This window comes from Mesoplodon bidens (genome assembly GCF_964165515.1).
Source record: "Mesoplodon bidens genome assembly, chromosome: 7".
NCBI lineage: Eukaryota > Metazoa > Chordata > Mammalia > Artiodactyla > Ziphiidae > Mesoplodon > Mesoplodon bidens.
The window spans coordinates 22,148,591-22,163,512 of record NC_138164.1 but is presented as its reverse complement, the minus strand read 5'-3'; the positions used below and the strand labels follow the sequence as shown (position 1 = coordinate 22,163,512).

General features: G+C 38.9%; 1 protein-coding gene across 2 annotated transcripts in view; it reads left to right on the top strand.

Annotated features, from left to right (window-relative positions):
• The first annotated feature begins 3,392 nt into the window (after positions 1 to 3,392).
• Positions 3,393 to 14,922, top strand: part of ZC3H12C (zinc finger CCCH-type containing 12C) — a 70,080-nt gene continuing 58,550 nt past the window's right edge. Inside the window, exon 1 of one of the 2 annotated variants that reach the window (XM_081239226.1) lies at positions 3,393 to 3,746. In XM_081239226.1, coding sequence (XP_081095352.1) covers positions 3,723 to 3,746 — 24 coding nt within the window. In that variant the 5' untranslated portion in view covers positions 3,393 to 3,722. Of the gene's footprint in view, positions 3,747 to 3,847; positions 3,961 to 14,922 lie in introns of those variants that run through there. The other variant, XM_081239227.1, reaches the window with a different exon arrangement.

Sequence of the window (14,922 nt, the reverse complement as noted above, 5' to 3'; positions counted from 1 at the left end):
ACTTGAGTTTACAACTAAAATACAAACGGGCTATCCAGAATTGGTCATAGCAAATGTGCCCTACTTGCCTAATGCCTATTTCGAAGTTTTAGTATCAGACATTCAAAAATGTGATCCTCATTTTCACCATTCGCAAGCTGAAAAGTGGGGTCAGATTCAATGATTTCTAAGTTTTCTTTCATCAGTCTGACATTCTCTGAAGCATGAAATGTCTTCCCTATACATTTTCTTTTCCTTTTAAGTAAATAGAACTTGGAGTAAAGAGAAGAGGAAGTCCCTAATGCTCATTTATCTGAGATTGAAATTTTCTTTCAACTCTGGTTTACTTAAGATGAAAACCATAGTTGGTTATTGTTATAACAGCGACCATTTAAAGTGTTCATACTTACTCTCTCAGTAGCAGATAAAAGCCTCATTTACCTAACTCCCTGCCTTTTCTAGATAATACTATGAAACATTTCCACAAGCATATCCCCACTATTACCACAAATACATGCCTAAAACCAGATTCCTCTAAACATTTGCTCAAAACAGTAGTTCCTCTATCCTTAACTTCCCCTTTTTTCCAGTCGGTGATATTATAGGTTTCATATTCACACCCCCAAGTCATTTTGGACTTCTCCCTTTTCTTAGCTGCATCTCCATCAAATGTATCCAATCATTTACAAAGCTTCAGTGATTTTTTTTAAGTCACAATGTCTCACTAACTGGTCCCTTCCTCACTTCCCTCACAATTTCTTCATTATTCCCTGTCAGTGCTCCCATATTGGCCTTCAAACCTGTTTCCCTGCTTCAATCCTTGCCCTTTCCAAACTATCTAATAACCAATACAATATCGGGTTTACTAAATTGGGATGCTCTCCATGTTACCTTCTGTTCAAAACCTTCACAGACTTCCCAGTGTATATAGGATACATTGAGCTCAAACTCTGTCTCTGTCTGTCTGCCTGTCTCTGTCTGTCTCTCTCCCTGTTTCTCTCTCCCTCTCTTATTTGCAAATCTGTGTAATTTGTTCCTAATTTTCCTTTCCAACTTCTTTTATCCCTATTTTCCAGATTTCCCTGGCAATCTATTTTTGTTTATGCTGTACCACTCATATGCCCTTCCTTATCCTCTCTGCTTATCAAAATACTATCCATCTTCATTATCGAGCTTAAATGTCCCCTTTTTGAAACCCAGAATCATCTTCTATGTAAGTCTTTGCAACCATTCCAACCTAAAGTGATTCCTCTGTCCTCTGAAACTTCATTGCATTTGTTACCCGTGACACATATTTAACAGTTAAGAATTCTCTTGCCTTCTTAGTTTTCTTTTAACTTTCATGTGGTTTTATCTCCCAACTACATAGTAAGGTAATTAAGGGCAGTTACTGTATCATTCACGTAATGAGTCCTGAATTGTAGAGTTAGAATGCCTGTGTTTTAATCCTTGCACTGTTATTTACTGACCTTAATCTTGGTCTCAGTTTTCTCATTTGTGAAATGGAAACAGTGATAGTTATTTCCTTGTAGGGGTTTTGTGGGTGTTATGTGAGAGAATATATGCAAAGTGCTCAGAATAGTACCTGGAACATGATTAGCACTCACTAAATGTTAGCAACTATAATAGTTATTCATACGTCTCACTTCCAAAGTTCCTAGTATAATGCCTTGGCCCATAACCATGCTTAATCAATATTGAGTGGAGTTCTGCTGAGTCAACTGAGGGAAATAAGTAGACTGTGTGGGTGGTATACTGTGGAATAGGGGAACTTCCTGGCCTCACTAAAATCATGCCATAAATGCCGTCACGTATTGTTGTCAGCAAGCCAGCCTCTTTCTAAGTCCCTGCCACTCCCTAATACTGCTCAAGAGGCTTCTGAGGTTTTGGCTCAGCGAACAGGGAATTCTTTCCAGAGCATCCCTTCTTTCCTGCCAATTCAAATGGATCTGGCTGCAGACAGAAGGTTGCCAAACTTCCTAAGGTGGTACTAAAAATGTGGACCAGAGAATTCTCATATGCCCCCAAAAAAGCCTACCAGTCTACTATTTCATTTACTAGGCTCCAAGAGTGGCCTGATGTAGTGGAAAGCAGGCTCAGTGAGATGCTTTCCTTTCATCTCGCAGTGTCAGCATGCCATGGACACCAGCCAGCAGAATGCTCTCAGCTGGGACCCCATATCATCCATAGCTAAAGAGCAACAGATGCTGGCCAATGAGGCGGGGACATCTATGCTACTCAACTGAGCTACAAAAGCAGGTTTTTTTTAAAATAGAGAAACTATAAAGTTTGAACCCCAGTAAGCATCACGGATATCACTACCATTAAGCAGCCCATGGATCAGATTCAACGGATCCATGCTTAAAGCAAGTATGCCCTCATTAAAAACAATTCAGAGAGGCAAGAAATAATTTTGCTAAGTGTGATCCAAGGTGTGAACTCAGGTCCACTGAAACAAATATGTGCTTTGGATGCAGACAGACCTGGATCCTTCCTATGCAATCTGTGTACTTTTGGGAAATTTTTCTAATCTCAATATTCTGTGGGATAAAGGGGATGATAACACCTAGCTCAAGTGGCCGTGGTGACACTTAAACGAGATAATGCACTTAAAGCAGCTGCCAGGTCTGTGGCACGTGGTAGAGGCACAATCCAGGGACGGAGATGTTCCTTTCCCTCTCACTCCAAAAGCAGATGCATCCTGCCCAAGGCTAGGAGTGAGGCGCCTGGTGACAATTCCACAGGCAGGTGAGTGAGATGATTTGAACATTTCTGAAATGTTGGCCTAGATTGTGCTGGGTGTTGGACAATTCACAGAAGTAGAAAGGCCCGCTGCTTTCAGTGCTTTCACACTTGCAACTCAGGAGCCCACCTCCGTGCAGAGGGCTCTCCTCCCAACCTCCCGAAGGAGATCTGGATTCAGCCTGGCTTTCACCTCAATTTTGACATGTTGCCACTTCCAACAAGGCCAGTTTCCTTTCTGAAAGAAGTCCTTCCCCTGGGTAAAATCCCAACAGCTTCATTTGTTTAAATTCCCTTATTGGTCTTGCTAATGCCGGGTGTGGTTTTTCCTCATTACGGAATATTGATAACAAGCAAACCAGCACGGGAAATGAAGGCAGCCGCTCGATTCCCTTGCTGCCCAGGGAATGATCCGTGGTACTGCCGGGTGGAAGAGGCGTAGCTGAGCCGAGAGGCGCCGCCGGCCCGGGCAGGGGGAGCGGAGCGGGGAGGTCGGGACCCCAGGGCTGGGCGCGAGGAGAGGCGGCGCGGGAACCTCCTGCGGCCGCAGTGGCCGGGCCAAGCCCGACAGGTTCCAGCAGCTCCCCTCACCCCTCCCCACGCCTCCCGGGTTTTCCCCTGGGTTCGGGGTTTCCTGTTTCAGTTCTCGGTGATCTCCAGCAGCAGGTGCTGGTTTGCCAACCTCAGCTCCAGACGAGGCGAAGGAGGAGAAGGAAAAGAGGAAAGGGGAGGAGGAAGCGGCGCAGCGGCTGCGGCTGCCGCTGCGGGCGGGCGAGGGGCGAGGGGCGAGGCGACAGCGGGAGATCCAGGCTCGCTCTCCCCGCGGAGCAGCGGCGCGGGCGGCGGGCCGAGCCGGGGCCCCGGCGTGTGGCCGGTGTGCGCGCAGGCGGCATGGGGGAGCCTCCCACTCGCCCCGCGCCCTAGCGGCGGCCAGAGGCTGAAGGAGAGGCGGCCGCCCGCCGGAGGGTCCCGGGGCGGCCCCGCTTCCAGGGCATGTGGTGATGGCTGATGAGAAGAGACTGCAAGTAGGTTGAGCAACAGATCCGGGAGCGCGCGCGTGGGGCGGCGGGTGGCGAGTGGTGCCAGCCGGGGAAGGGGGAGCCGGGGCTGTGGCCGGCGGGGAGGGCGGGCGGGCGCGGCGCTGAGCGGGGAGGGCCGAAGTGGCTGCTGTCGCTGCGGGCCCCGCTGCCGGCTCGCCGCTTCCTCGCGGGGCCGGCCATGCCGGGTAGCGGCCCCCAGGTTTGTCCCTCGGGAAGGGGGTGGAGGGGCGGACAGCGGCGACAGTGGCCCTGAGGGAGCTGGGCGAGGGGAGGGCCGCGGGCCGGGAGGCCGCGCCCGAGCGCCGGGCGGAGGGGCCGGGGCTGGGGCGGCCGCGCCGGCGGATCTCCAGGCCCAGGCGGGTCGGGCCGCTGGAAGTCGAGTCCCTGAGCCCCGGCTGCTCCCGGGGCTCGGGCGGGGTCGAGCGAAAGCCCAGCGCATCCTCCAGGGCGGGAGAGCCGGCCCCACCGGGGATCTCGGGCGAGGGGAGGCCGGTCTCTTCGGCCCCGCGGCCTAGGGCTTCGGTCCACTCCCGGCCGCCCCAGGGCACGGCCGCCGAACATGGAGGCGGACCCGGGCGCCCCGGATGGAAACGGACCCACAGTCCCGCTCCTGGGGCTCAGACCTCGCGCGCTGTGGGGGGAGGGGGGGGGCGGCGTGAGGCAGCATCCGACAGCTCGGATCCAGCCCCAGCCATTAGCTTTTATTATCCATCCCTCCAGCCAAACCGCCGCCCCCAGGCGGGCCGTGGTGAAACCCCCCTCTGCCCCCGCGTCCCCTCACCCCTCAGTCTCCAGCCAAATTCCCATTTTCACCCTGCGTTCATTTAGCCGGACCGGTCCCCATGTTTAACTCCCTACAAAGAGGTGTTACAAATACAACTTGGAGAAATAAATCCCGCATTCCCTCCCTCAACTGTCTCGTCCTTCACCCCTTCAAGACCTTAAAAACAGCCTAAGCTTCCAAGTACTGATCACTCTAACTGGATTTCTTGCCGTTTGGGTAACCGTTAACAATCCTGGTCTGTGCTCTGTGTTTTGTGATAAAGAGAAGAAATACTAATCCAGATTTAGGGAAAGTTTTCCTGTTGGTTGCAAGAATGTGTTGGAATATCCCCAGGCCCGTGAGGCGCTTATTGATTCAGGTTTTTTTTTTTTTTAACCATCTTAGAATAGTTGCAGAGATACTTGGGGCTCAGTATATTTAGAAATTTGGGAAAATTCATCAGTTCTTCACTTATTTCTGCATTTAGTTTTTCTAATGTATATTATAAACAGAAAACCGTGGATATGCCTCATACAAGTTTTTGGACGTTGGAGAACTACAAGAAGTAGGAATGTAATGTGTTATTTTTTTTTAAAGTCTTAATATATTTAGGGTATGAGGGTATGACTTTCATTTATTTAATCACATATGCAATTAATTTTAGTCGCAATTTCTCAATTTTGATGTTATCTGTTGTTCGAATATAAGGATAGCTTCACCAAATATTTGTAAAATTGTCTTACTGTTGATAACCCCAGGAAGATGCTTATTTCAGACTTGCCTCTCTATTCACCTGCTTTCTTCCAATTTGGCATTTGGATTTTAAGTTACCTTAATCTGTCTACTTGAAGATACCCTAAACATCAGAATGGTCTAGTAACTGTGTATCTATGATTTGAAATGTTTCCATATTTTTACTTAGTTTAAAAATGGATTTTGCTTTCAAAGTAGGTTACATTTCTACCTCTAGCATCTGGTCATCACACAAGTACTTAAACTCTATATATAAAGTAAAATGAACTTTTAAACAAAACAACAGCAAAAAAGAGGCCACTATTTTTTTAACCTGCTTTTAATAATGAAAGTCTAATGAACTAGTTTATTATAATGGAAAATATTAAATGATAGGAAACAGAAACTTGGAACGTTTGTATGCTGATGGAAGTTTTTATTAGTCATTTCCTTTTACTACATTTTTGTTTTAATTATTATACTAATAAAATTATCCTATTTTATACTACTGGCTTCTTTGGAGCTATGTTTTCATGGATTACATCTGCCAAATTGAACCCCAAGTGTTCAATGGGTATAGTGTTTTTTAAGTATTTTTCTCATTCTACAACTGGGTGACCTTGTCTTCATTCTAGCACACCACAATGTTTTCTACATTAATTTTAATTACTGTAACAGATGTAAAAGTGTTGCTATCATTTTATAGTTTTTAATACCATTTTTATATCATTTTATACCCTTTTAGTGCTTTCCATTGCTTTTCTACATATATTCAAAAGAATTCTACTTTCATTCTTATTTGATAGCAGTTTTAGTTTAAAGAAGCAAACGTAAGATTTTAAGTAGGAGGTTTTTTTATCATTTTAGTATTAGAATTAGAATGTAGGATTGTAAACTAATTGGCAGTTATTGCTCATGTGAGACTGGTAAACTTCTATTACCTCAGCAAATAATTATTTATTATCAATCTAGGTGCTGTATAAGGACCCTGACCTCTAAAAGAAGAGAGATTATTAACAGGGAGCACATAAAGCTAGATGGAATATTCTACATGCCATTAGCAAAGAAGTAGGAAATTCAGGCACTGGGAAAGGTGGCATGCCAGGCCTTAAAGGTGGGAGTCATTTCCAGATGAATACCCTGAGTCAAGGAAAGCAGGGAGGAGGTGATCCAGTGTGTCTGGAGCGTTCCCCGGATGGTAGGAGTAGTGGATGATTAAGGTGGCAAAGATGGTTTCAAGGGTATAGTTTTTGTTGGAAAGAAAAATATTAAGTAAGAAGGTCAGTGAATAACAGAAGCATATTAAATCAGGAATTCAAATTTAAGCCTAAAATATCGTGATTCTGGGGTTCAAAAATACCAAATGTTCTTTAAAAAATTTGTATTTTAAGTGCTGATATGCCTCCTGTATGATCATCTCTAGGTCCATCCACGTTGCTGCAAATGGCATTATTTCATTCTTGTTTTATGGCTGAGTAATATTCCATTGTATAAGCATACCAAATCTTCTTTATCCATTCATCTGTTGATGGGCATTTAGATTGCTTCTATGTCTTGGCTATTGTAAATAGTGCTGTAAGGACCATTGGGGGTGCATGTATTGATTCGAATTATGGTTTTCTCCAGATATATGCCCAGGAGTGGGGATTGTTGGATCATACGGTAGCTCTGTTTTTAGGTTTTTAAGGATCCTCCATTCTGTTCTCCATAGTGGCTCTACCACTTTACATTCCCACCATCAGTGTAGGAGGGTTCCTTTTTCTCCACACCCTCACCAGCATTTATTATTTGTAGACTTTTTGATGATGGCCGTTCTGATGGGTGTGTAGCTTTGATTTGCATTTCTCTAATACTTAGTGATGTTCAGCATCTTTTCATGTACATTTTGGCCATTTGTTTGTCTTCTTTGGATCTTCTACCCATTTTTTGATTGGGTTGTTTGTTTTTTTGATATTGAGCTGTATGAGCTGTTTATATATTTTGGAGATTAATCCCTTGTCGGTTACATAATTTACAAATATTTTCTCCCATTCTGTAGGTTGTCTTTTCATTTACTTCATGGTTTCCTTTGCTGTGGCACACTGTATTTTGGATCCAGCAGCATAAAGATAACTTTCAGATCTGTGATGTGGAGATATCAATTCTCCATCTTTGGTTTTTATAGCTGACATAATAATAGCTATTGTGTATTGTGCACTGATGTGCTAATGTCATGCTTATGCTTGCTTTTATTATCTTCATTCTATAGATGAGGAAACTGAGACACAGAAAGTTTAAATAACTTGTCCAAAGTCACACATCTAGTAAATTGCAGAGGGAGTTTGAACCCTTGAGTCTGACTTTAAAACTCATGCCCTTGGGGCTTCCCTGGTGGTGCAGTGGTTGAGAGTCCGCCTGCCGCTGCAGGGGACACGGGTTCGTGCCCCGGTCCAGGAAGATCCCACATGCCGCGGAGCAGCTGGGCCCGTGAGCCATGGCTGCTGAGCCTGCGCGTCCGGAGCCTGGGCTCCACAACGGGAGAGGCCACAACAGTGAGAGGCCCGCGTACTGCAAAAAAAAAAAAAAAAAACTCATGCCCTTAACCACTGAGCAGTTCTGCCTTCCTGTGATACTATTTTTAGTTCTGTAAAAAGTGTGTCATAGTGTGTGTGTTCGTATGTTGATACACATTGTTTCAAAATTAAGAGATGCATGATGATTCTTATGCCCAGTGAACCAGCATAAAGTAAAGCCCATAAGCAGATGTCTGAACACTCAAAGCATTCTGCCTTTAAGATAAATTATCAGATCTCTAAATGTAGATAGGGAATAAAAATCCCAAGTTCTTCCTGCTTGCCTGGACACTATTCCCCTACACCCCCTCATCTTTTGCCTGGCTCACACCTCATTATTCAGGCCTCAGCTTAGATCTCACTGGGTTTACTCCATTGTGGGTTAAGATTGATAATAGTAGGTGACACTTACTGTGCCAAGCACTGTTCTAAGTGCTCTACATATATTAATGCATCTAATACTTACTGCACTCCCATGAAGAAGTATTTCAATACCTTTTTTTTCCTGATGAGGAAACCAAACTACAGTGTGGTTAAATAACTTGCAAGAGGTTTCACAGTTAATAATGGCAGAGCAGGTGTCCCAACTTAGGCTAAGTACCAAATATTAAGGTCTCTTTAACCTAATACATGTTAATAAATATATTATTGTGAGATTTAAACTATATAATAGAATCATCTCTCTTGGTAGTTTATAGAGCTTGGTGCCCCACCTTTCCATCCCCATTTAACATTCACTAAGGATTTTCTCATGACATTAAAAATATTTCAAACATTTTCTTCCTAAGAGCATATCATTTTACTTAATCATTCTCCTATTTCAGTTAGACATGTGTTTTCCCCCAGTATCTCAAAATCATAATGCTTTAGTTGAACATCCCAGTAAATTTTTTTTTTTCTGTATCTGTGTTCTTAGGATGGTTTCCTAGAAGTAATGACCAAAGAGAATAAGCTTTAAGGTCTTTGATGGCCAAAAAGTTTTCCAGAAAAGCTGTATTGGTATGTACACCTGTCAGAAAAGCGTGAGAGAGCTGATTTCATTCCATGTTTGAATGAACTATTAACTGTAAAATTTTTTGACAGTTTGTTAGATGAACATTAATATCTAATTTTAATGCTGACTTTTTTCTACTTATATTTTAAGATATTAAAGTAGGCAGGTTGATTAAGAAGAAGCAAAGAGAAAAGTAAAACCACCTGGAATCTTCTTACCCATAAATAACTTCTGTAAATATTTTGATAAACACTCTCCTATTTTTTATTCCTGTAGTTATACTTTATAGAATTTTTACTTGAGTTTTAAATTTAAAATACAAGCATTTTCTAATCACCCATCTTTAGGCAAAATTATTTGTTTACTCCCCTGTGTTTTCAAAATACTTTAAATCCCTCTATAACACTTGTATATTTGGTGATAGTTAACCGTTTCTTCTTTATTTCTTTTTTGCTTTCTGTGTCTCTGCTCTTCATCTATAAAACAGAAAAAAAAATACTAGCTAGGGCATAGATTTGTCATAAGGATTAACTGATAATACAAAATGTTTATAACAGTACCTTATACTGTGCCTAGGATCTTCTTTATCTTATTTGTAGTCTTTAGGCAAGGACTCTGGTTCACATTGTTTTATCCCAAGTCTTCTACAGTGTTCAATACCTAGTAGATACTTCATGAATGTGTTTTTATTGTTAAAGGCCATAAAGCATGTTCTTTAAATGGATCTGCTGATGTGGTAGGGTGAACAAAAGTCAGTAGATGGTTATGAGATGATCGCAGTAATCAGTAGAGCAAATAACATAATTGGTGTACCCAAACATTTTAAAATTAACTTAGGATGTATGATGTGATTTCTTGAGTGGTCATATGCATTTACCCTTATCTACCCCACTTAGCTGGGGAAGGATATTATAAAGGCGAATTTCTAAAAGTTAGTCTTAAAGTCTTTCAAGAACAAAACATTTTAACTATTTTAAATGGAAAACTTTAAATACATGGATTATATTTTTCTACCTTCAAGTAACATGTAGCCTATAACTTCACTTATTATGAAGCATAATAATAGCTGACATTTATGGGGTACTAACTTTATTCCAGGTACAGTATTAAGCACTTTACTTACATTATCTAATTTAGTTTTACAACAATTGTATAAAGTTTATACTGTTGTTTTACCTATCTTCCAGGTGATAGAACAGGGGTTATCAAGATTTCTGATTTATCCTATCTAAATAGCAATGCTTCTTGCTTTTTTTAAAAAAAAAAGATGGTGAGAACAGCAGAACTCAATGATTTCTGTTGATTTATATTAATGATTTTTGGTCTTCTCTCCTTGCTGTTAGCTGTTCCTTGCTGACATTGTCACTTCTTCCCTCTAATTTGAAGAAGATAACTGCTATGGACTGTGAAACTGAATGACAACAGCTGATATTATGGCTAACATAAAAGTATTTAGGCAGCAATTAAAGGCCTTTAGGACTCGCAGATTGTCTAGGTTGGAGAACTGAGAAATTGCACTTTCAGAGAGAGTAGTTGGGGCCTCTAACAATCAGATAGACCTGGGTTTGAATCCCAGCTCTGTCCTTTACTGGCTGTGACCTTAGACAAAACTCAGTTTCTCTTTGATTTCTTGTACTTTGCAAGTTGTTTTTACTGATTAAACTAATGAGTATAAAAGTGCCTGGCACATAGAAGGCAGTGAATGTTATTATAAAATGACTTAGCAGTATTCACTGAATTGATTAGACAGAGATTTTGTTTGTTTGTTTTATTTTTCTGTCTACTTATTCACTGGCTCTTAATTGTGTTCTGGGTAATTGGGCTTACCAGATGAAAAATACCTAAAAAATCAAGTTTACTGTTATTGGTTTTAATATGTCAGTTTATATTTTAGATTTTTCAAAGGGCTTTCAAATTTATTACTTCATGTCATTTAGGGTGAAGCTAAAATTAGTTTCTGTTCTTTGTTCTTAGTCATCTACTCATTTCCTATTCAAAATTACATGGGCTTAATTTTATCCTTATTCTGTGACTTAGTCTGTTTCAAATCTTGGCTTTTACTTTATAATTTATTTTTATTATTTTGTATACTTATAGGGAGCAGTTCTCCCATATAATTGAGGCTGCCTCCTCATTGTTGACTTAGATGTTTTTTAAGTCATCGTTTCTTTGAATAGCACCACTGAGTTGACGATTTTATGTATTAGATACTTCTTGGAATTTTGCTGTAATTGTAAATGATTAGTACAGATCTAAAATGCTGGAAGTGTGCAATAAATTATCTATTTTGATAAAGTAGGCATTATTTCTATTTTTGCTAAGATAGAAAAATGCCTTAAGTAACATAAAAATTGTGTTCATAAAGTATGTTAAAATTAGCAATATCATGCATAGGAAAAAATAGTTTTAAATAGGAGAGATGTTTTCCAAAGTGCATTTCTATTATTTTGACTACGTTTTATCTTTTAAAATTAAATTTTAAGTTAAATATTTTAACATTTTTATTTTATCACATTTTTAAAATAGAGAAAAAGTAAAAGTGATAGTGAAAAATCATCTATAATTCTCCCCTAGAGATAACTTAAGGTTTTGGTAATGTTTTCATTTTTTTTTAATCTCCTAGTCAATGTAAACACATCCTTTAAAAAATTTGCATGCATATGTAGTTTTGTTTCTTGCTGTTCATTCAATATACCATGTTTTCCTATATCATTAAATATCCTTTTAAAAGATTATTTTTATTGGCTGAATGGCATTCAGTACATTCAAATACTGTAATTTAACCAAACTCATATTGTTGATTATTTAGAGTATGACCAATATTTTTATTGTTATAGTGAACAATGTGATAAATGTCCATGTATATAGATCTTTGTACACATTGACGAATATATTTTAAACAAATTCCTGGATGTGATCATGCAAATTGCCCTCTAGAAAAGTTGCACCAATTTATATTCTTAGAAATGCATGTGTGTCGCTCTCTGCACCCATCACAGTTTCCCTTCACAGCCTGTCTTTGTTAATTTGATAAACAAGAATGACATAATTGTGCTAAGAAGCTCCTTCAGTAGAGTCAGAGAGATTGAGTTTGAGTTCCTGTTCTGACGCTTGTGTGATCATGGGCAAATTTCCTATATTTTCCTAAGCCTCAGTTTCTTTGTGAAATTGTAATGATAGTACCTATTATCATGGTAATATCATATAATATCATGGTTGTGGCTATTAACCAATAATGTACATTGAAGTATAGGCCCTTGAGAGATGTTAGCTATCATTATTAATTATGAATGAGATTTCACCTCATTATATTCTATACTTGGTATGCCTATATTTTATACCTTGTAGTGGGTGTTATAAAGGAAAGTTAGTCAATTTTAAATAACCACCTTTTATATACTGTTAGTTACATTGTAGGACTTAGTTCCAATATTTTTTCAGTCGACTCTCTTGATTTTCAGGATATATTATAAGTGACCCCCAAATAATATAAATTTTTAAAAATATGTCAACTTTTTTTTTCTTGTCTTATTGCATTGGTTGAAACCATAGAACAGTGATATTAGGCATTTGAGCTTATTTCTTATTTTACTGTGTCTTTCTCCTTATTATTTCATTTTTTAAATGCCAATGGCTATTGTTTCCTGACATAGGTGTCCCCTGCTTACATACACATATTCCTGCAAATATCTATAAAAGCTGAATGTGAGAAACTTGAAAATAGATTTACATATTATGGGAGAATTCCCTTAAATTGTTAAATTCCTAAGTATCTTTTAGGCACATCTTCAAAAATATATTTTCAGCATTTGACTCATGTTCTCTTTTTTTAAATTGAACATACAGTCAGTTTAAATAAGCCTAAATGTCAGTAAGGCTGAAATTTTGCTGCTTTCAACCCACTTAATGATTCCATCCTTTTCTCAGTGATACAGACTTTGAGATCCACTTTACTTTTCACCATTGTCTGCTATTACATTATATTTATAAAATACTAGTTAAAGTAAATGAAACAAATTTGCCCCTTGGAATAAAACCCTTATTCAAAAAAAGTGTTAGGGTCATAGTCCCAGAGCCCTCCTTACTCACCTTCTGAGGCCTCTTTCAGAAAACTGTTTGAAAATGACTACCCCCCAAAAAAGATTCAAATAATTTACAAATCACAAATATGACAGTGCTACTGAAACTGAAGTTTTCAGAGGCTAGCAGGAAACCCACCCTGTGATATCATAAGGTTTTTGTTAAATAATTTTTGTTCCAAAGTCCTGATTTAGCATGTTTTAAAAAATGATTAAGTATAGCAACATATACTATATGAAGATAAGGTATTCACAGATCTAGGTAGTGTCTTTCTATTGTTGGGTTACTAAAATTTGGATCCTGGACTCTCTTCTTTTTTGTACAGTTTTCCATCCATGCAAAACTATATTTTTAAATACCATCTACATGCTAATGACTACCAAATTTTTATCTCCAATACTGACTTCTCTCTTTTACCCAGCTGTCTTTGGACAGCTCTACTTGGATAGCTATTAGTATCTGAAGCAAAATTATCTAAAACAGAATTTTTGTCCTTCCAAATCTGTCCCTTTCCAAGTCTTCCCCACTTTATTAAATGTTACTACCATCTTCTCAGCTGCTCACACCAAAGATCTAGAAGTTCTTGATTCTTCATGTCTCTTTCATCTTCCACACCCATCCAATGAAAGTCTTTAATCAATACCTATGATTAAATGAACTGAATTAACAGTGTTCAATATTAGAAAAATCTATTATCACAGAATGAAATCTACTGGTTAAATGTGTATTGTTATAATTTGAATATACTATATAACTTACCTTTCTTATATTTAGAACTTTTGTATAAAGTATAAGTAAGATTATACATATATTTGATTAGTTTTGGTGCCATCTTTGTTAGGTTTTGTCATAATTAGGCTAGCCTCATAAACCAGTTGGGATGCTTCCCATGTTCTTAGGTGCCCTAGAATAATCTCAGTAACAAAGGATTTTGCCAGAAAACACCCATAGAAAAAATAGGTATAGCATTCTTTGTCAGGAATGGAATAGAGGGTATTAATCTTTAACAAAGTTTTTATTTCTTCCATCGTTATTCACTTACAACCTTTTCTTAAGTCGGCTTCAATTATGGATTCTTATTTATTGGCATAAAGATTTATACAAAGAATCCCTTCTATTTCATTGAACATTATATTTATATTGTTAATTTGTAGAGTTCCTCAACCTCTTGGTCACATTTTTAGGAAGTTATTCACTTATTCATTTATTCATTTATTTATTCATTCATATTTAGAACCAGCTCTCCATTATATTAACCATTTCTACATTTTTTTGCTTCCCAATTTACTTATTTATGCTTTTAATTTTATTACTTTGTCTACCTTTATTTTGGCTTGTTTGCTTATTTTAACCTTTCTAATTTAAATGTTTAATTCATTTATTTCTTTTTTCTATTAAATACATTTACACCATTAATTTTTTCATTGAGTATTAATTTGGCCACATCCCATAGGTTATAATTCTATTGTCATCCATTTTTAATGTCCATAATTTTATTTTTTATTTTTCTTTTAAGGGTTATCTGGAAGAGAGTTTTAATGTACAGATATTGGGAGTTTTAGGGGTTAAAAAAATTTTTTTTTGGTATCAGATGCTAACTTCTCATTTTTGTGTCTCATAGTCAGAGTATACTTCCATTTTCTATGTTTGAGTTTTTCCTAAATGCCTTGAAAAAGTTGGTCAGTCGAGTGCAAATGTCCTCTGTATCTTATCTTTGAAGTCAAGAAGTCCCTAGCAATTACTCTGTGAGTACTTCAGATAAGGGTCATTTTAATTGTTGTTGCTGTTGTTGATTAAATATGCATATACCCTGGAATTTAATGCCATCATCATCATTTAAGGCCTGTGGATAAAAGAAGTAAATCTAAAGCTTTAGATTGTCAGGGCTTTTTGTCATCTTTTTGTAAGGATAGGATGGTGTAACTTTCAAAATAAGCTGATTTCTAAGTTTGTTTGAAAAGTATTTGAGTTCCTTAAATGGGGCATCTCTGCCTGCAGATCTCTACACCTCTTGGCCCTTGTGTGCTCCCTTCTGTGTGT